This window comes from Hyaena hyaena, unplaced genomic scaffold (assembly GCF_003009895.1).
Source record: "Hyaena hyaena isolate Hyena2069 unplaced genomic scaffold, ASM300989v1 scaffold_713, whole genome shotgun sequence".
NCBI classification, from domain to species: domain Eukaryota; kingdom Metazoa; phylum Chordata; class Mammalia; order Carnivora; family Hyaenidae; genus Hyaena; species Hyaena hyaena.
The window spans coordinates 499,864-516,510 of NW_024081334.1; the positions used below are offsets into that span (position 1 = coordinate 499,864).

General features: G+C 41.5%; 1 protein-coding gene across 3 annotated transcripts in view; it reads left to right on the top strand.

The window, feature by feature from the left end:
- Nucleotides 1-15,248, top strand: part of PLEKHB2 (pleckstrin homology domain containing B2) — a 47,454-nt gene extending 32,206 nt beyond the window's left edge. For 2 of the 3 annotated variants that reach the window (XM_039217643.1, XM_039217644.1), the window contains 2 exons: nucleotides 1,935-2,043; nucleotides 12,497-15,248. In XM_039217643.1, the coding sequence (XP_039073574.1) occupies nucleotides 1,935-2,043; nucleotides 12,497-12,633 (246 nt within the window). In that variant the 3' untranslated portion in view covers nucleotides 12,634-15,248. Of the gene's footprint in view, nucleotides 1-1,934; nucleotides 2,044-2,935; nucleotides 3,058-12,496 lie in introns of those variants that run through there. The other variant, XM_039217642.1, reaches the window with a different exon arrangement.
- The last annotated feature ends 1,399 nt before the right edge of the window (nucleotides 15,249-16,647 follow it).

A 16,647-nucleotide genomic window follows, 5' to 3' on the forward strand; every position in this document is an offset into this window, starting at 1 on the left:
TCATTGTCCTTAGTTTTCAGAAGTTTGCCTATAATGTGTTGGTATGGATTTGGGGGGGTGTCATCCTATTTGGTCTTTTATATGTAAGTTTGTGTTTCTTGCTAAGTTTGGGGAAATTTAGGCCATTATTTCTGGAATGATTTTTTCAGCCTCATCCCCTTTCTCTTTTGAAACTAATAACATGGATGTTAGATGTCCCACATGTCTCAGATTCTGTTCATTTTCTTTTCTTCAGTATATTTCCTCTCTCTCCCAATTTATACCTACATTTATTGATTCTTTTTTTCTGACATTTCTATTCTGTTTTTCGACAACTGAGAATCCTAAAACATCAGGTGGTTAAAAAAAAAATACGTTCAGAGCAGAAACTCTGGTAAATGAGCATCAGCTTCAACTTCAGGTCACCAGCTGCATTAGCCCGTAATGCACTCAGCTTGTCCTTTGAGGTTTTGAAGCCTGGCATTGACTTCTCCTGTCTAGCTATGAAAGTCCTAGGTAGCATCTTCTTCCAGTAGAAGGCTGTTTCATCCACACTGAAAATCTCTTGTTGGGCATAGCCACCTTCATGAATGATCTTGGCTACATCTTCTGGGTAACTTGCTGTGGCTTCTACACCAGCTCTTGCTGCTTTACCCTGGACATTTGTTATGGAGGCAGCTTCTTTTCTTAAACCTCATGAACCTACCTCTGCTGGTTTCATACTTTCTTCTGCAACTTGCTCTCTCAGCATTCACAGAATTGAAGAGAGTCAGGGCCTTCTTCTGGGTTAGACTTTGGTTTAAGGAAATGTTGTGACTGGTTTGGTCTTCTGTCCAGACCACTCAAACTTTCTCAGTATCAGCTATAAGCCTGTTCTGTTTTCTCACCACTTGTGTGTTGACTGGAGTAGTGCTTTCAATTCCCTTCAAGAACTTTTCCTTTGCACTCACAGCCTGGCTAACTGTTTGGTGCAAGAGGCCCAGCTTTTGGCCTGTCTCAGCTTTCAACACGCCTTCCTCACTGCACTGAGTCATCACTAGCTTTTGATTTAAAGTGAGAGATGGGCAACTCTTCCTCTCACTCGAGCACTTAAGAGACCATTGTAGGGTTCTTATTAATTAGCCTCTTTTAAATATCACTGTATCTCAGGGAGGAGACCTGAGAGGGAGAGAGACAGGAATTAGTGGTTGGTGGAGCTCAGAACACACAAGATTTATCGATTAAGTTCACCATCTTATACGGGCATGGTTTGTAGTGCCCCAAAACAATTATTATCCATTAAAGATCACTGGTCATGATCACCATGACAAATATAATAATAAATGGGGCACCTGGGTGGCTAAGTCATTTGAGTGACCAACTCTTGATTTCAGCTCCAGTCATGATCCCAGCATCATGGGATCAAGCCCTGCAGTGGGCTCTGCACTGAGCATGGAGCCCGCTTAAGGCAGCGTGCGTGCATGTGCACACCCTCTCCCCCCTCCCTCTCCCACTCCCTCTGCTCCACTCTCCTGCTTGTGTGCTTCCTTGCTCTCTCTCAAAAAAAAAAAAAAAAAAAACTTTGAAGTATTGTGAGAATTAGCAAAATGTGACACAGAGACGAAGTGAGCAAATGCTACTGGAAAAATTGTGCCAATAGACTTGTTCAATGTAGGGTTGCCACAGACCTCCAGTTTGTTAAAACACAGTATCTGCAAGTGCAGTAAAGTGAAGCACAATAAAATTCCATTATGACGTTGAATGAAAGTAGTGAAAGTAGGCAGGCACCCCATTGTCTTGTTTCTATCTTAGCGGAAAGCTTTTAACTTTACACCATTGTTTTATGACGTCAGCTATGAGCTTGTCATATGGCCTTTATAATGTGGAGGTACATTCCCTCTCCACCTACTTTGTTTTTATTATAAATGGATGGTGAATTTCAAAATTGTATATCTGATGGGCCTGTTTCTTTTCAGCAGGCATATGGCTATGGTCCGTACTATGGTGCATATCCTCCAGGAACTCAAGTTATCTATGCTGCAAATGGACAGGCTTATGCTGCACCCTACCAGTACCCATATGCAGGTAACTCATGCCCACCATGCATTCATTCCTTACTTCTCTTCATTTAGTGGGTACATCTGTGAGGCCTGAAAGATGTGTGTTTCTTAGTTTAAGGATAAGTGAGCTATGCTTCTGGTTATAGACCACATCATTCTGCTACCATGCTTTACAAAAGAAAAAGGATTATATGTTTTTACGTTGTCTTACAAAGTTGGAGTAGGCTTGTTAAAACTTCACTATTGTATCCAGATTTATTCCTAAGGAGAGAATCTGTACCTACTGGTATTCACTTATATCCCATTTTAAAGGATAACTTTCTCCTATTTTTTCTCTTCTGGTAACATCTTTCAAAATTATCACTACTGAGGCAAAACTCCACTTTGCAAGTAAAGTAAAGGCCTGGAAGGTTCTTACATTTATTCCAGGCTTTTGATGCACTTCTATTTTTCACCTTACCTGAGAAAAATTTTAGATGTGAGTAAGTGGCTTGTGTAGGTAGCATCAAGTTCTGGGTGCAGTGTGGGCAGGGGGAGGTCTAAGGTGGAGGTGCAGGAGAATGCTGGCCAAGAGGCCAGAGCCTACAGTCAGATCGAGGGGGCCTGAGAGCATGTGGTTGATGGACTGAAGCACAAGACCTCAGTGAGAAGCCCGGCAGGGGCAGACTGCAGTGCTTATGGCACATCGGATCGGCATATAAGTGAATGAGCTGGCAAATAGCTTACAGCTAGAGGCCTGAGCCCAGAGAGAGTTTGGGAATCTGAGGGGATTGTGAGCAAACCTAGTGCAGTGTCTTAACACAGAAGCCGTGGAAGAAGAATGTATTACCAGAAAGGTACATGGTCACTGATGTTCATACACAGAGAGGCCCAGGGCTGCTGGCCCGGAGTACAAGTTTCCTTCTGGTTTCTCATAGGTTAACACCCAATATGAGAGGTTCTCTGTCCATCTGCTCCTGCAGTCTGATGCAGTTCAAACAGCTAGCATGGACTGTGAAGGATTCTGCTTGCTGGACTTTTTTTCATGTCAAGTTGAAAACTAATAAAATGATGATGCTTAAAAAAAAAAAAAAGAAGAAGTATTTATTGGTCCTGTGATCTTAGCACAACTATTTTGTTTGAGTTACTTTCCCCATGGGGTGCCTGGGTAGCTCAGTCGGTTAAGCATCTGACTTCAGCTGAGGTCATGATCTTATGGCTTGTGGGTTCAAGCCCCACGTCGGGTTCTGTGCTGACAGATTGGAGCTTAGAGCCTGCTTCACATTCTCTCTCTCTCTCTCTCTCTCTCTCTCTCTCTCTCTCTNTCCCAAGGAGTCTCCACACTTAGAGCCCAACACAGGGCTCAATCTCATGACTGTGAGATCATGACCTGAGCCGAAGTCGGATGCTTAGTTGACTGAGCCACCCAGGTGCCCCCAAATTCTATTTTTTTAAATAGGCTTTTCATTTTCTATTTCATATTGAGTGGGTTGTAGTAATTTGTACTTTTTGAGTAATTGGTCCTTTTCATATAAGTTGTCTAATTTACATTTGCACATGTGTCATTTGGTCCATAGGTGTTTATATTTTCTTGGTGGATTAACTATTATCGTAATGTTGTGTCCCTTTCTGTTTCTGGTAATTTTCTCTAGTCTGATGTCTGATATTAATATAGTCACTTCTTGCTTTTCATTATTTGCATGGTATCTCTTCCCATCTTTTTTTTTTTTTCAATCTACATATATCATTACATTTGGAGTGAGTTTCTCATAGACAACATATACATGGGTCATCTCTTTCTGACATCTCACAAATCTCAATTTTGTAATTAGTATATTTAGACCATTTACATTTAATATAATATTTGATATATTAGGTTTAAGTATGCCATTTTGTTTTTTTGTTTCCCTTTGGTTCTGTTTTTTTTTTTTTTTTGATTTCTCTATTTTTTTACTTAAGCTTTTTGTGAGTTATTTGAACATGTTTTATAATTGTGTTTTGAGAGGTGCTTGGGTGGCTCAGTTGGTTAAGCATCCAGCTACGGCTCAGGTCATGATCTCACGGTTCTTGAGTTCATGCTCTGCATTGGGCTCTATGCTGACAACTCAGAGCCTGGAGCCTACTTCAGATTCTGTCTCCCTCTCTTTCTGCCCCTGCTCGTGCTGGTCTGTCTCTCTCAAATAAACATTAAAATAATTTTTTTTAAGTTGCATTTTGGGGCGCCTGGGTGGCTCAGTCAGTTAAGCGTCCGACTTCGGCTCAAGTCATAATCTCATGGTTTGTGAGTTCGAGCCCTGCATTGGGCTCTGTGCTGACAGCTCAGAGCCTGGAGCCTGCTTCAGATTCTTTATCTCCCTCTCTCTCTGACCCTGCCCTGCTCACGTTGTCTCTCTCTATTGGATTAAAAAAGATATGAGAATTAAAAATAAGAAGAAGAAGAAGAAGAAAAGAATTTTAAAAACTGCATTTTGATTTATCTGTAATGTTTCTCCTCAGAAACCATGTAGGTAGCCTTGCTACTTTCATTGTCCTTAGTTTTCAGAAGTTTGCCTATAATGTGTTGGTATGGATTTGGGGGGGTGTCATCCTATTTGGTCTTTTATATGTAAGTTTGTGTTTCTTGCTAAGTTTGGGGAAATTTAGGCCATTATTTCTGGAATGATTTTTTCAGCCTCATCCCCTTTCTCTTTTGAAACTAATAACATGGATGTTAGATGTCCCACATGTCTCAGATTCTGTTCATTTTCTTTTCTTCAGTATATTTCCTCTCTCTCCCAATTTATACCTACATTTATTGATTCTTTTTTTCTGACATTTCTATTCTGTTTTTCGACAACTGAGAATCCTAAAACATCAGGTGGTTAAAAAAAAAATACGTTCAGAGCAGAAACTCTGGTAAATGAGCATCAGCTTCAACTTCAGGTCACCAGCTGCATTAGCCCGTAATGCACTCAGCTTGTCCTTTGAGGTTTTGAAGCCTGGCATTGACTTCTCCTGTCTAGCTATGAAAGTCCTAGGTAGCATCTTCTTCCAGTAGAAGGCTGTTTCATCCACACTGAAAATCTCTTGTTGGGCATAGCCACCTTCATGAATGATCTTGGCTACATCTTCTGGGTAACTTGCTGTGGCTTCTACACCAGCTCTTGCTGCTTTACCCTGGACATTTGTTATGGAGGCAGCTTCTTTTCTTAAACCTCATGAACCTACCTCTGCTGGTTTCATACTTTCTTCTGCAACTTGCTCTCTCAGCATTCACAGAATTGAAGAGAGTCAGGGCCTTCTTCTGGGTTAGACTTTGGTTTAAGGAAATGTTGTGACTGGTTTGGTCTTCTGTCCAGACCACTCAAACTTTCTCAGTATCAGCTATAAGCCTGTTCTGTTTTCTCACCACTTGTGTGTTGACTGGAGTAGTGCTTTCAATTCCCTTCAAGAACTTTTCCTTTGCACTCACAGCCTGGCTAACTGTTTGGTGCAAGAGGCCCAGCTTTTGGCCTGTCTCAGCTTTCAACACGCCTTCCTCACTGCACTGAGTCATCACTAGCTTTTGATTTAAAGTGAGAGATGGGCAACTCTTCCTCTCACTCGAGCACTTAAGAGACCATTGTAGGGTTCTTATTAATTAGCCTCTTTTAAATATCACTGTATCTCAGGGAGGAGACCTGAGAGGGAGAGAGACAGGAATTAGTGGTTGGTGGAGCTCAGAACACACAAGATTTATCGATTAAGTTCACCATCTTATACGGGCATGGTTTGTAGTGCCCCAAAACAATTATTATCCATTAAAGATCACTGGTCATGATCACCATGACAAATATAATAATAAATGGGGCACCTGGGTGGCTAAGTCATTTGAGTGACCAACTCTTGATTTCAGCTCCAGTCATGATCCCAGCATCATGGGATCAAGCCCTGCAGTGGGCTCTGCACTGAGCATGGAGCCCGCTTAAGGCAGCGTGCGTGCATGTGCACACCCTCTCCCCCCTCCCTCTCCCACTCCCTCTGCTCCACTCTCCTGCTTGTGTGCTTCCTTGCTCTCTCTCAAAAAAAAAAAAAAAAAAAACTTTGAAGTATTGTGAGAATTAGCAAAATGTGACACAGAGACGAAGTGAGCAAATGCTACTGGAAAAATTGTGCCAATAGACTTGTTCAATGTAGGGTTGCCACAGACCTCCAGTTTGTTAAAACACAGTATCTGCAAGTGCAGTAAAGTGAAGCACAATAAAATTCCATTATGACGTTGAATGAAAGTAGTGAAAGTAGGCAGGCACCCCATTGTCTTGTTTCTATCTTAGCGGAAAGCTTTTAACTTTACACCATTGTTTTATGACGTCAGCTATGAGCTTGTCATATGGCCTTTATAATGTGGAGGTACATTCCCTCTCCACCTACTTTGTTTTTATTATAAATGGATGGTGAATTTCAAAATTGTATATCTGATGGGCCTGTTTCTTTTCAGCAGGCATATGGCTATGGTCCGTACTATGGTGCATATCCTCCAGGAACTCAAGTTATCTATGCTGCAAATGGACAGGCTTATGCTGCACCCTACCAGTACCCATATGCAGGTAACTCATGCCCACCATGCATTCATTCCTTACTTCTCTTCATTTAGTGGGTACATCTGTGAGGCCTGAAAGATGTGTGTTTCTTAGTTTAAGGATAAGTGAGCTATGCTTCTGGTTATAGACCACATCATTCTGCTACCATGCTTTACAAAAGAAAAAGGATTATATGTTTTTACGTTGTCTTACAAAGTTGGAGTAGGCTTGTTAAAACTTCACTATTGTATCCAGATTTATTCCTAAGGAGAGAATCTGTACCTACTGGTATTCACTTATATCCCATTTTAAAGGATAACTTTCTCCTATTTTTTCTCTTCTGGTAACATCTTTCAAAATTATCACTACTGAGGCAAAACTCCACTTTGCAAGTAAAGTAAAGGCCTGGAAGGTTCTTACATTTATTCCAGGCTTTTGATGCACTTCTATTTTTCACCTTACCTGAGAAAAATTTTAGATGTGAGTAAGTGGCTTGTGTAGGTAGCATCAAGTTCTGGGTGCAGTGTGGGCAGGGGGAGGTCTAAGGTGGAGGTGCAGGAGAATGCTGGCCAAGAGGCCAGAGCCTACAGTCAGATCGAGGGGGCCTGAGAGCATGTGGTTGATGGACTGAAGCACAAGACCTCAGTGAGAAGCCCGGCAGGGGCAGACTGCAGTGCTTATGGCACATCGGATCGGCATATAAGTGAATGAGCTGGCAAATAGCTTACAGCTAGAGGCCTGAGCCCAGAGAGAGTTTGGGAATCTGAGGGGATTGTGAGCAAACCTAGTGCAGTGTCTTAACACAGAAGCCGTGGAAGAAGAATGTATTACCAGAAAGGTACATGGTCACTGATGTTCATACACAGAGAGGCCCAGGGCTGCTGGCCCGGAGTACAAGTTTCCTTCTGGTTTCTCATAGGTTAACACCCAATATGAGAGGTTCTCTGTCCATCTGCTCCTGCAGTCTGATGCAGTTCAAACAGCTAGCATGGACTGTGAAGGATTCTGCTTGCTGGACTTTTTTTCATGTCAAGTTGAAAACTAATAAAATGATGATGCTTAAAAAAAAAAAAAAGAAGAAGTATTTATTGGTCCTGTGATCTTAGCACAACTATTTTGTTTGAGTTACTTTCCCCATGGGGTGCCTGGGTAGCTCAGTCGGTTAAGCATCTGACTTCAGCTGAGGTCATGATCTTATGGCTTGTGGGTTCAAGCCCCACGTCGGGTTCTGTGCTGACAGATTGGAGCTTAGAGCCTGCTTCACATTCTCTCTCTCTCTCTCTCTCTCTCTCTCTCTCTCTCTCTCTCTCTCCCTCTCTCCCTCTCTCCCTCTCTCCCTCTCTCCCTCTCTCCCTCTCTCTCTCTTTCAAAAATAAACATTTAAAAAATACTTTGAATTACTTTTCGCATATAAAATAAATTTTTGTCATTGAAATAATATATTACCTTTTGCATTTCTTTTCTCATTTTAAAATTTTATGTATTTTGTTCTGAGTGCTACATTATCTCCATAAGTATTTTTAATTACTGCATATTATCATATTGGGTGATCTAGTATTAACTGTTTGTTCCGGTTTGCAGTCGTAAATGTTGCTTTGAACATCTCTGATGCTTTCCTGTTTCATTCCTGTTAAATCTTAGAATACATTTTTCATTTCTCTATATTAAGTTAATATGTTAAAGGGCATAGGCATTTATTTTTCTTTTGATACCATTGAAATTTAAAAAGCTTCTCAGACATGGAAAAGTATGGACAGTAGTGTAATGAACTATCATTTGTCCATTACCACCTTCAGCCAGCATATGCCTAATTTAGTTTCACCGCCATCTCCCTCGTCTCTGGATTATTATGAGGGAAATCCATACTGTGTCATTCCATCTGACAGTATTACAGTAAATCTTGGTACCATTTACCCAGTTGATTCTCAGAACAGTTTGCCAGTTTGTTTGTTATTTTTAATATATTGTTTTTATTTTTAATTATGGTAAAAAAAAGTACCATAAAATTTACATTTTAAAAAACCATTTTAATTGCATAGTTCCATAGTGTTAAGTACATTCACATTGTTTGTGCAACAAATTTCCAGAATTTTTCACCTTCTGATATTGAAACTCTGTCCTCCTGACATAACAGCTTCCCATTTTCCTTCCTCCCAGCCCTGGTAACCACACTTAATACTTCCTTTTTCTGTGAATTTGGATTCTTTAGACATCTCATGTAAGTGGAATCCTAGAATATCTGTGTTTTTGTGACTGGTTTATTTCACTTAGCATTATGGTTTTTTTTCCTTTTCTTCCTTTCTTTAAAGGAGCTTTTTTTCCCCCTACTACTTCAATGATAGAATTGGAGATGTAGCCTCAGTGGGGCAGCAGAGAGGGGAATCAGTGATAGACTGTATTGAAACATTTGAAAAAGGATAATTTAAGACTGGTCCAGCTGAGGCCAGAGACCATGTACATGAGAAGAAATGCAAGTGACTAATAACAAAAAGTTCGACTTTTCTAATAAAGAAATGCAAATTGAAATGAGATACCATTTCTGCTGATCACATTGGCAAAAATGAAGATATTCTTCAGAGTAGGTAAAATTTGCCAGTTTCTAATGCCGCTAAGAAGTTCCTGAAACACTGGTTTCTCATTTGTCCTGAAAGATGCCCATTGTTGTTAGCTCTAAAAGTTTTAATACTCTCCTTGTGTCTAAAACGGATCCTCAAGTTGCTTTAGTTTACGTTTCTGTGATGACTGGCAGAAATAAACCTGGTATAATTGTTTACAAACTCGATTTCTTTGCCTGTTTATCTTGCAGTTTGTGGGTTTTTAAGCTCTAGCCTAACCATGCCATCCATGAGAGCCAGCTTCTTTGTTATTCATCCCCAGACTTAGGACTGGAGTAATCTCAGCTGTTTGTTACTGTATAGAAGAGCAGAAGTTTTGCAGAAGCGCTGGTAAAGGGAATTTCTGTAAATTGGATTCTTTACTTTCTGTTGACTTTCTTCATAATGTTGTGGAATCTGGTTCAGATAACTGGCGGAAGAACCAAATGGCATTCAGAGATCTTGGAAGGGAGGAGGTTTATTTTACACTGGTGGCCTCAGAGGAGATCATTCTCCAAAGGTCCGAGCCCAGAGCAACAGCAGAGGGAATAATTTATAGCCTATTACTTCCGGATTCTTCATTAATGTGTGCGACAAGCAGGGTGGGAAGAAGAACCCGGAAGAGGGAGCCTTTGATCAGGGACAGGTATTTCCTTATCAGTTCTGTTGTCCATTTTGTAACAGATTTTTCCCTATCAATAGAAAACGAGCCCTCTCACAGTCAGCTTCAAGGTTCTTGCTGTAGTGGGCAGAGTCAAGAAGTAGGTGGGCATTCAGCCTTAGCACTGTGCCCCACTAGCCGTGTACTCGCTGTAGAGGGGGTTGGGTTTGTGGTCATCCTCCAGTACTGTTGTCCTGATAACTAGGTTGGAGCTTCTCAGTCCCTTTGTGGACACCCCAGTGCTTGGCCAGCTTCATGACATCCTGCCTTCCATTGTCCTTAGACACCATAGTCCTGCATGGAGCAGGTTAAAGGCCTTCTCTCTCTCTCTTTTTAAAATTTTTAATGTGTATTTTTGAGAGAGAGAGAGACAGACCATGAGTGGGGGAGGAGCAGAGAGAGAGAGGGAGACACAGAATCTGAAGCAGGCTCCAGGCTGAGCTGTCGGCACAGAGCCGGATGCAGGGCTGGAAATCACAAACTGAGATCATGACCTGAGCCGCAGTCAGACGCTTAACAGACTGAGGCACCCAGGCACCCCAAGACCTTTAATGATTGGAGCCAGTGATCAATCAACCAATTAAAAAAGTATGAAGGGTGCTGTGTACATGCCATGAGTGTTCTGTTTTAACTTGCCCATGTTAGTGGACAGTTGTTCAGCTGTTTTTTTGACGTGGGCTCTAGGACTTTGCTTGGAGTTGGCTCCTTTGGCTGGAGTCTTGTCTTGTAAAGACTGTACTCACGCCATATCATTGCACCGCAGTTCCCCTTGGTAAGTGCAAACAAGTCTAGGTTTTGTGATTCTTTCTTTAGTTTACTCTGTTTTTTAGTTTTTTAGTTTACTCATTTCCTTGCTTAGATAGTAATTTGTAAAAGTTACCTGCCGTTACTTAGTGCACCCTGAAGTGTCTAACTTAGTTATCCTAGAAACAGTAGCTGCCTATTTCACATTCACATTTTGACCGTTTAGGTGAAGCGTTAGTTAACTTAGGTAATTACAGTACGTACAACTTGGAAATGTCCCTGGCTGACTTGGGTAAGGACTTCGCTCCCTGGTAGGAGCAGAGGAAAGCAGGGGCTGCAAGAGCAGCCTCTGCTGGTGGTGTGATGCAGGGGTCCCCTTGTGTGACCCACTGAGGGAATGTAGATTTAGATTGTCTAGGGGCTCTTTTAATTAAGTCAGCTTACAAGTTCCTACTATCCTAAATCTCATGTTACAGTTGTCTAATTGAAAACTTTTATGTTTCAAAGCAGTGAAAGTAAATACTACAGTTCACAAATTTTGAAATGTAAACATTGCATAAAACATTTTTTGCTTCCAGTGCTGTTACCTGTCATTGATCAGCTGTTTGTTTATAGTTTATAGTGGTCTCATTCTTTTTTTTTTTTTTTAATGTTTTATTTATTTCTAGGAGAGAGAGAGCGTGAGCAGGGGAGGGTCAGAGAGAGAGGGAGTCACAGACTGAAACAGGCTCCAGGCTCTGAGCTGGCAGTCAGCACAGAGCCCGACGCGGGGCCCGAACCCACGAACCGCGAGACCATGACCCAAGCGAAAGTCGGATGCTTAACCAACTAAGCCACCCAGGCGCCCCTATAGTGGTCTCATTCTACTATGTGGCTTTGGTTTTGGTTTTTTTTTTTTCCTCTCCTGATCTCCATTGTATTTGAGGCATTAGTGGTTGTGAGTGCACACTTGTAGCCTGAGTGCCTGGTTTCCATGCCCTTATTGCCATTAACCCTGTGTGCCTCACTTTTGCCTGTCTGTAAAATGGGAATAATAATAAACTCCTAGAGTTGTTGTATTAAGTGAGTCAGTATGTTTAAATGCTTGTAGTATTGTAAATGCTTAGAGTAATAAGCACTTACAAATGTTAGCCTTTATTTTGCCATTGGTTTTCATGTACATGTACACATTACTGTTGGGTTAGTTTCTTGCTCCGCTAGGATTGAACTGTTAAGGGAACAGCAAGTCAAGGAGGGAAGTTAATGTTATTTATATTTCATTAATTTTAAAGCTAATTAGCTCTTAGACAATATAGCTGTGAGACAGAGAAGAGAACAAATAGTACATTTCCAGTTGTAAACTTTAATCATGCAAATTAAATATTAAATTTGTTTAAAGTTTACTCTCTAAAAGTTTTCCCCTTAACATAAGTATTTTCCCCCATAAAGACCTAGGATTAAAAATGAAGAGCAAGTTTTATTTGCAGATTTAAGGTTTAATTTCAAAATGGTTTACATGAATATCAAGAAGCTAATTAGCTTTTAAATGGGTTTTTCATTTTCAGCTTTAGGTGCAGATTATTGCCTCTTGCATTGAAAACTCCATGTGTCTCCTGTCCCTCATCTACCTGTACTCCTAATAAGTGTTCTGTGGAGGGGAAGTGGACATTGGAGGCTGGAGCTTACAGCTTCATTAGGGTCCTGCTGTTTGCAGTGTTTGGGGGCTTGGACCTTGGAGAGTTGAGCACCTTGATTCTCTTGGTGCAGTCTTATTAACAGTCACCTTGGCCTGTTGTGGAGGAGAGCCAGGAAGCACTCACTCAGCAAGCCCACGCCTGTTCAGAGGAAGACCGCACTGTAGGGGAGGGGTGCACGTGCAGGGAGGTGTGACCCCTGCCATTCTTGGGACACGCCGTCTTTGTGAGGGAATGTTGAGTTTCACAAACCGCTCCTCACAGGTCTGCTTTTTCACTTCTCTTTTAGGACTTTATGGACAGCAGCCTGCCAACCAGGTCATCATTCGGGAGCGGTACCGAGACGGCGACAGTGACCTGGCCCTGGGCATGCTGGCCGGAGCAGCCACTGGCATGGCCTTAGGGTCTCTGTTCTGGGTCTTCTAGAGTCCTCCACATCTGGGTGTGCATAGCTCCTGATGCTCTGTGTGCAATAATATGATTTGCAGGGCATTTATGTTGATGATAAATGTTTTTAATAATAGTTTTAATTGTTCTTTTGAAAGTGAGGACATCATAGTTACAACTAATCCATACACGTACTGTAGAGGAGGCTTCTGACTTATGTTTAGCTAAAACATGGTCTCTCTGGGGCACTGGCTCATTCCAGGAGTTTCTTTCTAGAACTCTTGGAATACCTTATTTTGGACATACCTGTTTAGAATGGCATTTTCTTTTCAGAGTTAGGTATAATGCTTAAGGGATAATTTAGTGCTGTGTTGATACAAGGTGTTGTATGGGTGAGTGAGTGATGTGGCAAGGAGGACTGTAGCTTCTTTCCTTTTAACATTGAACTTTGAAGCCTCGGATCCGAGCTGGCTGCATGTGACTTCAGGAGTTGTGGGCTGGCAAGCAACCAGGAACTTCCCTGAGGCACTGGGGTGGTATCCCCTGGACCTGGAGCCAGCAAGACTGACTGCTCAGGATGAAGGAGGAGGGTCAGCCCCCCTCCCCATCTCCTACCCCCCTCCTGCCTCCTCTTAAATGATGCTTCTTCATTTTATTCATTGTTTGTTTGGTGTAGTGATCCTTGGAAAATAATCCCACATTAGGCATTGACTTAAGTCTCAAAATTTTATCCTTTAAAATTTGAAGAGGACAAAAACAGTTTCAAGTATGTAAAGGTAGATTTGCTTTATTCAGAGACAACCTTATGTTTTTGTGTCTACTTTGAGTATTTTTATTGCTACAGTAGCCTACTTACAGCCTATTTTTTTACTTGTTGAGAAAGTGGTATTAAAAGAATGGTGAGGAACATGGAATTAGAGCCATAGTTACAGTGTCAGGCCTCCAGTGACAGGATTGCACTGTGAGGAGGATGCTCTTTGCCTCCTTCCTGTCCTTCTGAAGACCTGTTTTGTGCAGGACTGGGGCACTGTGACTCTCCCCCAAGCACTGGGGTTCGGGAAGTCCTGGTGGTGGCATAGAGGGGGCTCTTGGGACCATGGCTTTGGGGGAGACTCAGGTTATAGATCGGAGATGATGCCTAAAGACATGAATGACCTGCTGTCAAGACATTACCCAACTTAGCCAGGACACCAGCTTTGTTTTTATTCCTGATAATAGAAGCTTAAACCATGTAATTTTGTGCCTCAGCTATGTGTGAAGCTCTGGAAAACCCATAATCCTGCACTTCTGTTACTTCTTTATGTGAATTTGTAAAGCCCATAATTAGTCCAGTTTTTTGTCCTGCATGCTTTAAAAAATGCACTTCTACCAAGGCAGCTTAGCACAGTAACACTCCCTGCCCAGCACTCCGGCTACTCTTAGTAGCACAAACTTTTTATTTTCTGTGGCCAGTGACATACATAACTTGTTTCATGGGTCAACTGCCCTGTGTGTCTCTGAGCTGACTTAAATAGGTCTCCATGTGAAACCATCTGCTGAATGACCTTGATGGTGACCACAGTCAGGTCTATCTTCCTGGGCAGTTCTGCTGAACTCATTGACACTGTAGAGTCTGTTTCTAGTTGAAAGGAGGTGCACTTGACTGTCATCCCTTTGGATATTTGAGATGGTGGAAAATTGCCAGATGTGATGTGTGACATCTGGTTTTGATGTTTAAAAAAGTTGCTTTTAATGATTTTACATCCTGTGTAGTAAGAATGGCTTTGTTTAGATGATAGTCATTATTTAAGAGCCGTATGCTTTACTAACAAAACCATCAACAGTGTTTAATGTGACATTGGGGTATTAATTTTGAACTTGGACTTACTGGAACCACAGAGTACTGAGTTAGGTCACTGAAATGCCTGGGAAGCATAGTCCCCCTCTGACAGAAGGGGGAGATGTGAACTGAAGCTTGGGGACATGTGTGTGCACTCTGTTGGCCAGCCCGGTGGGTAGACATAGTTGAACTTGGAAATTCAGTGTTGGCAGTGACTTGATGCTGATAGGAAATGCATAGTATTATAAAGATGAGGTGAGATACTTCATTTCCTTGGTCTGATTTCTATAGATTCCAGCTTTGTGTTCACCTCAGTTTAGGTAATACTGAAGAAGTTAAGTGAGATGGAAGGAACTTGTTCAGGTGTGAGTAAGCGTTTCACTTTGATGTGTGGAAGAAGTTGGCCACTGATGTTGCACATGTGCCAAGCTGATTGTTTTTTAGTTACTGGAGTGAATTTCAGGGTCTTAGATTGTGAAGAGAAGGGAAGGACCAGTGGCTGTGTTTCAGATGATCTTCCTGAAACAGGCCAGACCAGGACCCAAGACCTGGATCATAAGGAGAAGTTCTGTGATTGAGACAAATGGCCCAAGTTTATTTTCTTTATAAGTTATGATCCTGTTTTGTTTTTCTTCCTCCTTTCCAAGTTTATGTAGATACAGACATAGAATGCACTTCCATTTTACCCCTAGAATTGATCTGTTTTCTGATTGCTTCCCTCTCATGTTTTCTCCTGTCCACAAAACCTATTTTTCCCTGTATAAGCAAATTGTATGTTTATAAGTGAAAATGTTAATACATTAAATGATTAACCTTAAAGCTGGTTGTATTGTGATTTCTATTTCTTTTTATTAAACTTATTTAAATAAAACCTAGCTTACCCATTTCTCCCACCATCCACCCCCACTTCTGGCAACCACCAATCCTTTTTTTTTTTTTTAATTATTTTATAGTAACACACTGTCGGTTTTTTCTGCGTCATGGGCAGTAAGAATGGCACTTACTAAGTGGGGCACCCAGGTGGTTCAGTTGGCTAAGTATCTGACTTCTGCTCAGGTCGTGATGTCACGGTTCAAGATTTTGAGCCCCACATTTGGCTCTGTACACACAGCTCAGAGCCTGGAGCCTGCTTCAGATTCTATGTCTCACTCTCAGCCCCTCCCTGCTCATGCTGTCTCTCAGAAATAAACATTAAAAAGAAATTAAAAATAAAAAAGAATGGTGCTTCCTGAGAATCCCCTGAGTGCTGGATACTGTATCATCGCATCAGAAAACAAAGGCTCACTAGATCCTTACAGTGACTCTATAAGGCACTGTTGTCTGGGTTCCACTGGGTGAAACGGGCTCAGAAATTACATATTTTTCTCAGGAGCACACAGGTGGTAAGTGAAAAGGTTTGTACCTGATATTAAGGCATGGTTTTTTCCCTGTGCCATGCCCTATAAAGGTGTAACTTCCTCAAGAACGTATGGATGGCATGTGTAGGGACACTTGTAAGAGGACTTAGAAAACCGACCACCCTGAACCAGAGCCACTTGGCAGTATCAATGCTGTAACTGCTCCAGTATCTTTGGTAGCATGACTTTGTGTTTTCTCTTGTTAAAAATTACTATTTTTTCTTTTTTCCCCCATCACCATCCCCAAATTAAATAATCTTTAGATCCTAAATTACCTTAGTTTCCTCTCGGCTAGTTTCTGGTTACCTCACCTATTGCAGACTTTTATTAAATGGTGATGTGTGGTTATGTGTTACACTTTAAGATGAAGAGGAGTATTTATACCAGAAGCCTTGAGTCTTTGGTTTCATTTCTTTAAAGAAAGAATCCTCCAGTATTTTGCTTGGATGTGAAGAAGGGTAGACACTCCACACACATACTGCAGCCCTTCCCCATTCCAGCTTGCCTTTGTCCTCTCCTGTCATGCTGACCCCTGCTGCCTCCAGCTGTATTAAAAAAACGGTTTTGAATAGGTTATAGATAACACACAGCTCCAAAATTGTTTTTAAAAACAGATTTAGTAATGGGTTATCCACCTGCCCATTTCCTACCCTTCATGTACCCTTCAGGCATATATACTCTAGTACACACATGTTCTTGGTTTTCTCCTCTCTTCACACACAGGTTGGTAGATCCTTTTACACTATTAAATTCTCGAGGCCTCCAAAGAACTTTTAAAGGTGAGTTATATTTATCAATATTTTCCACATGAAATAAAATTGAGACACTATTATATAG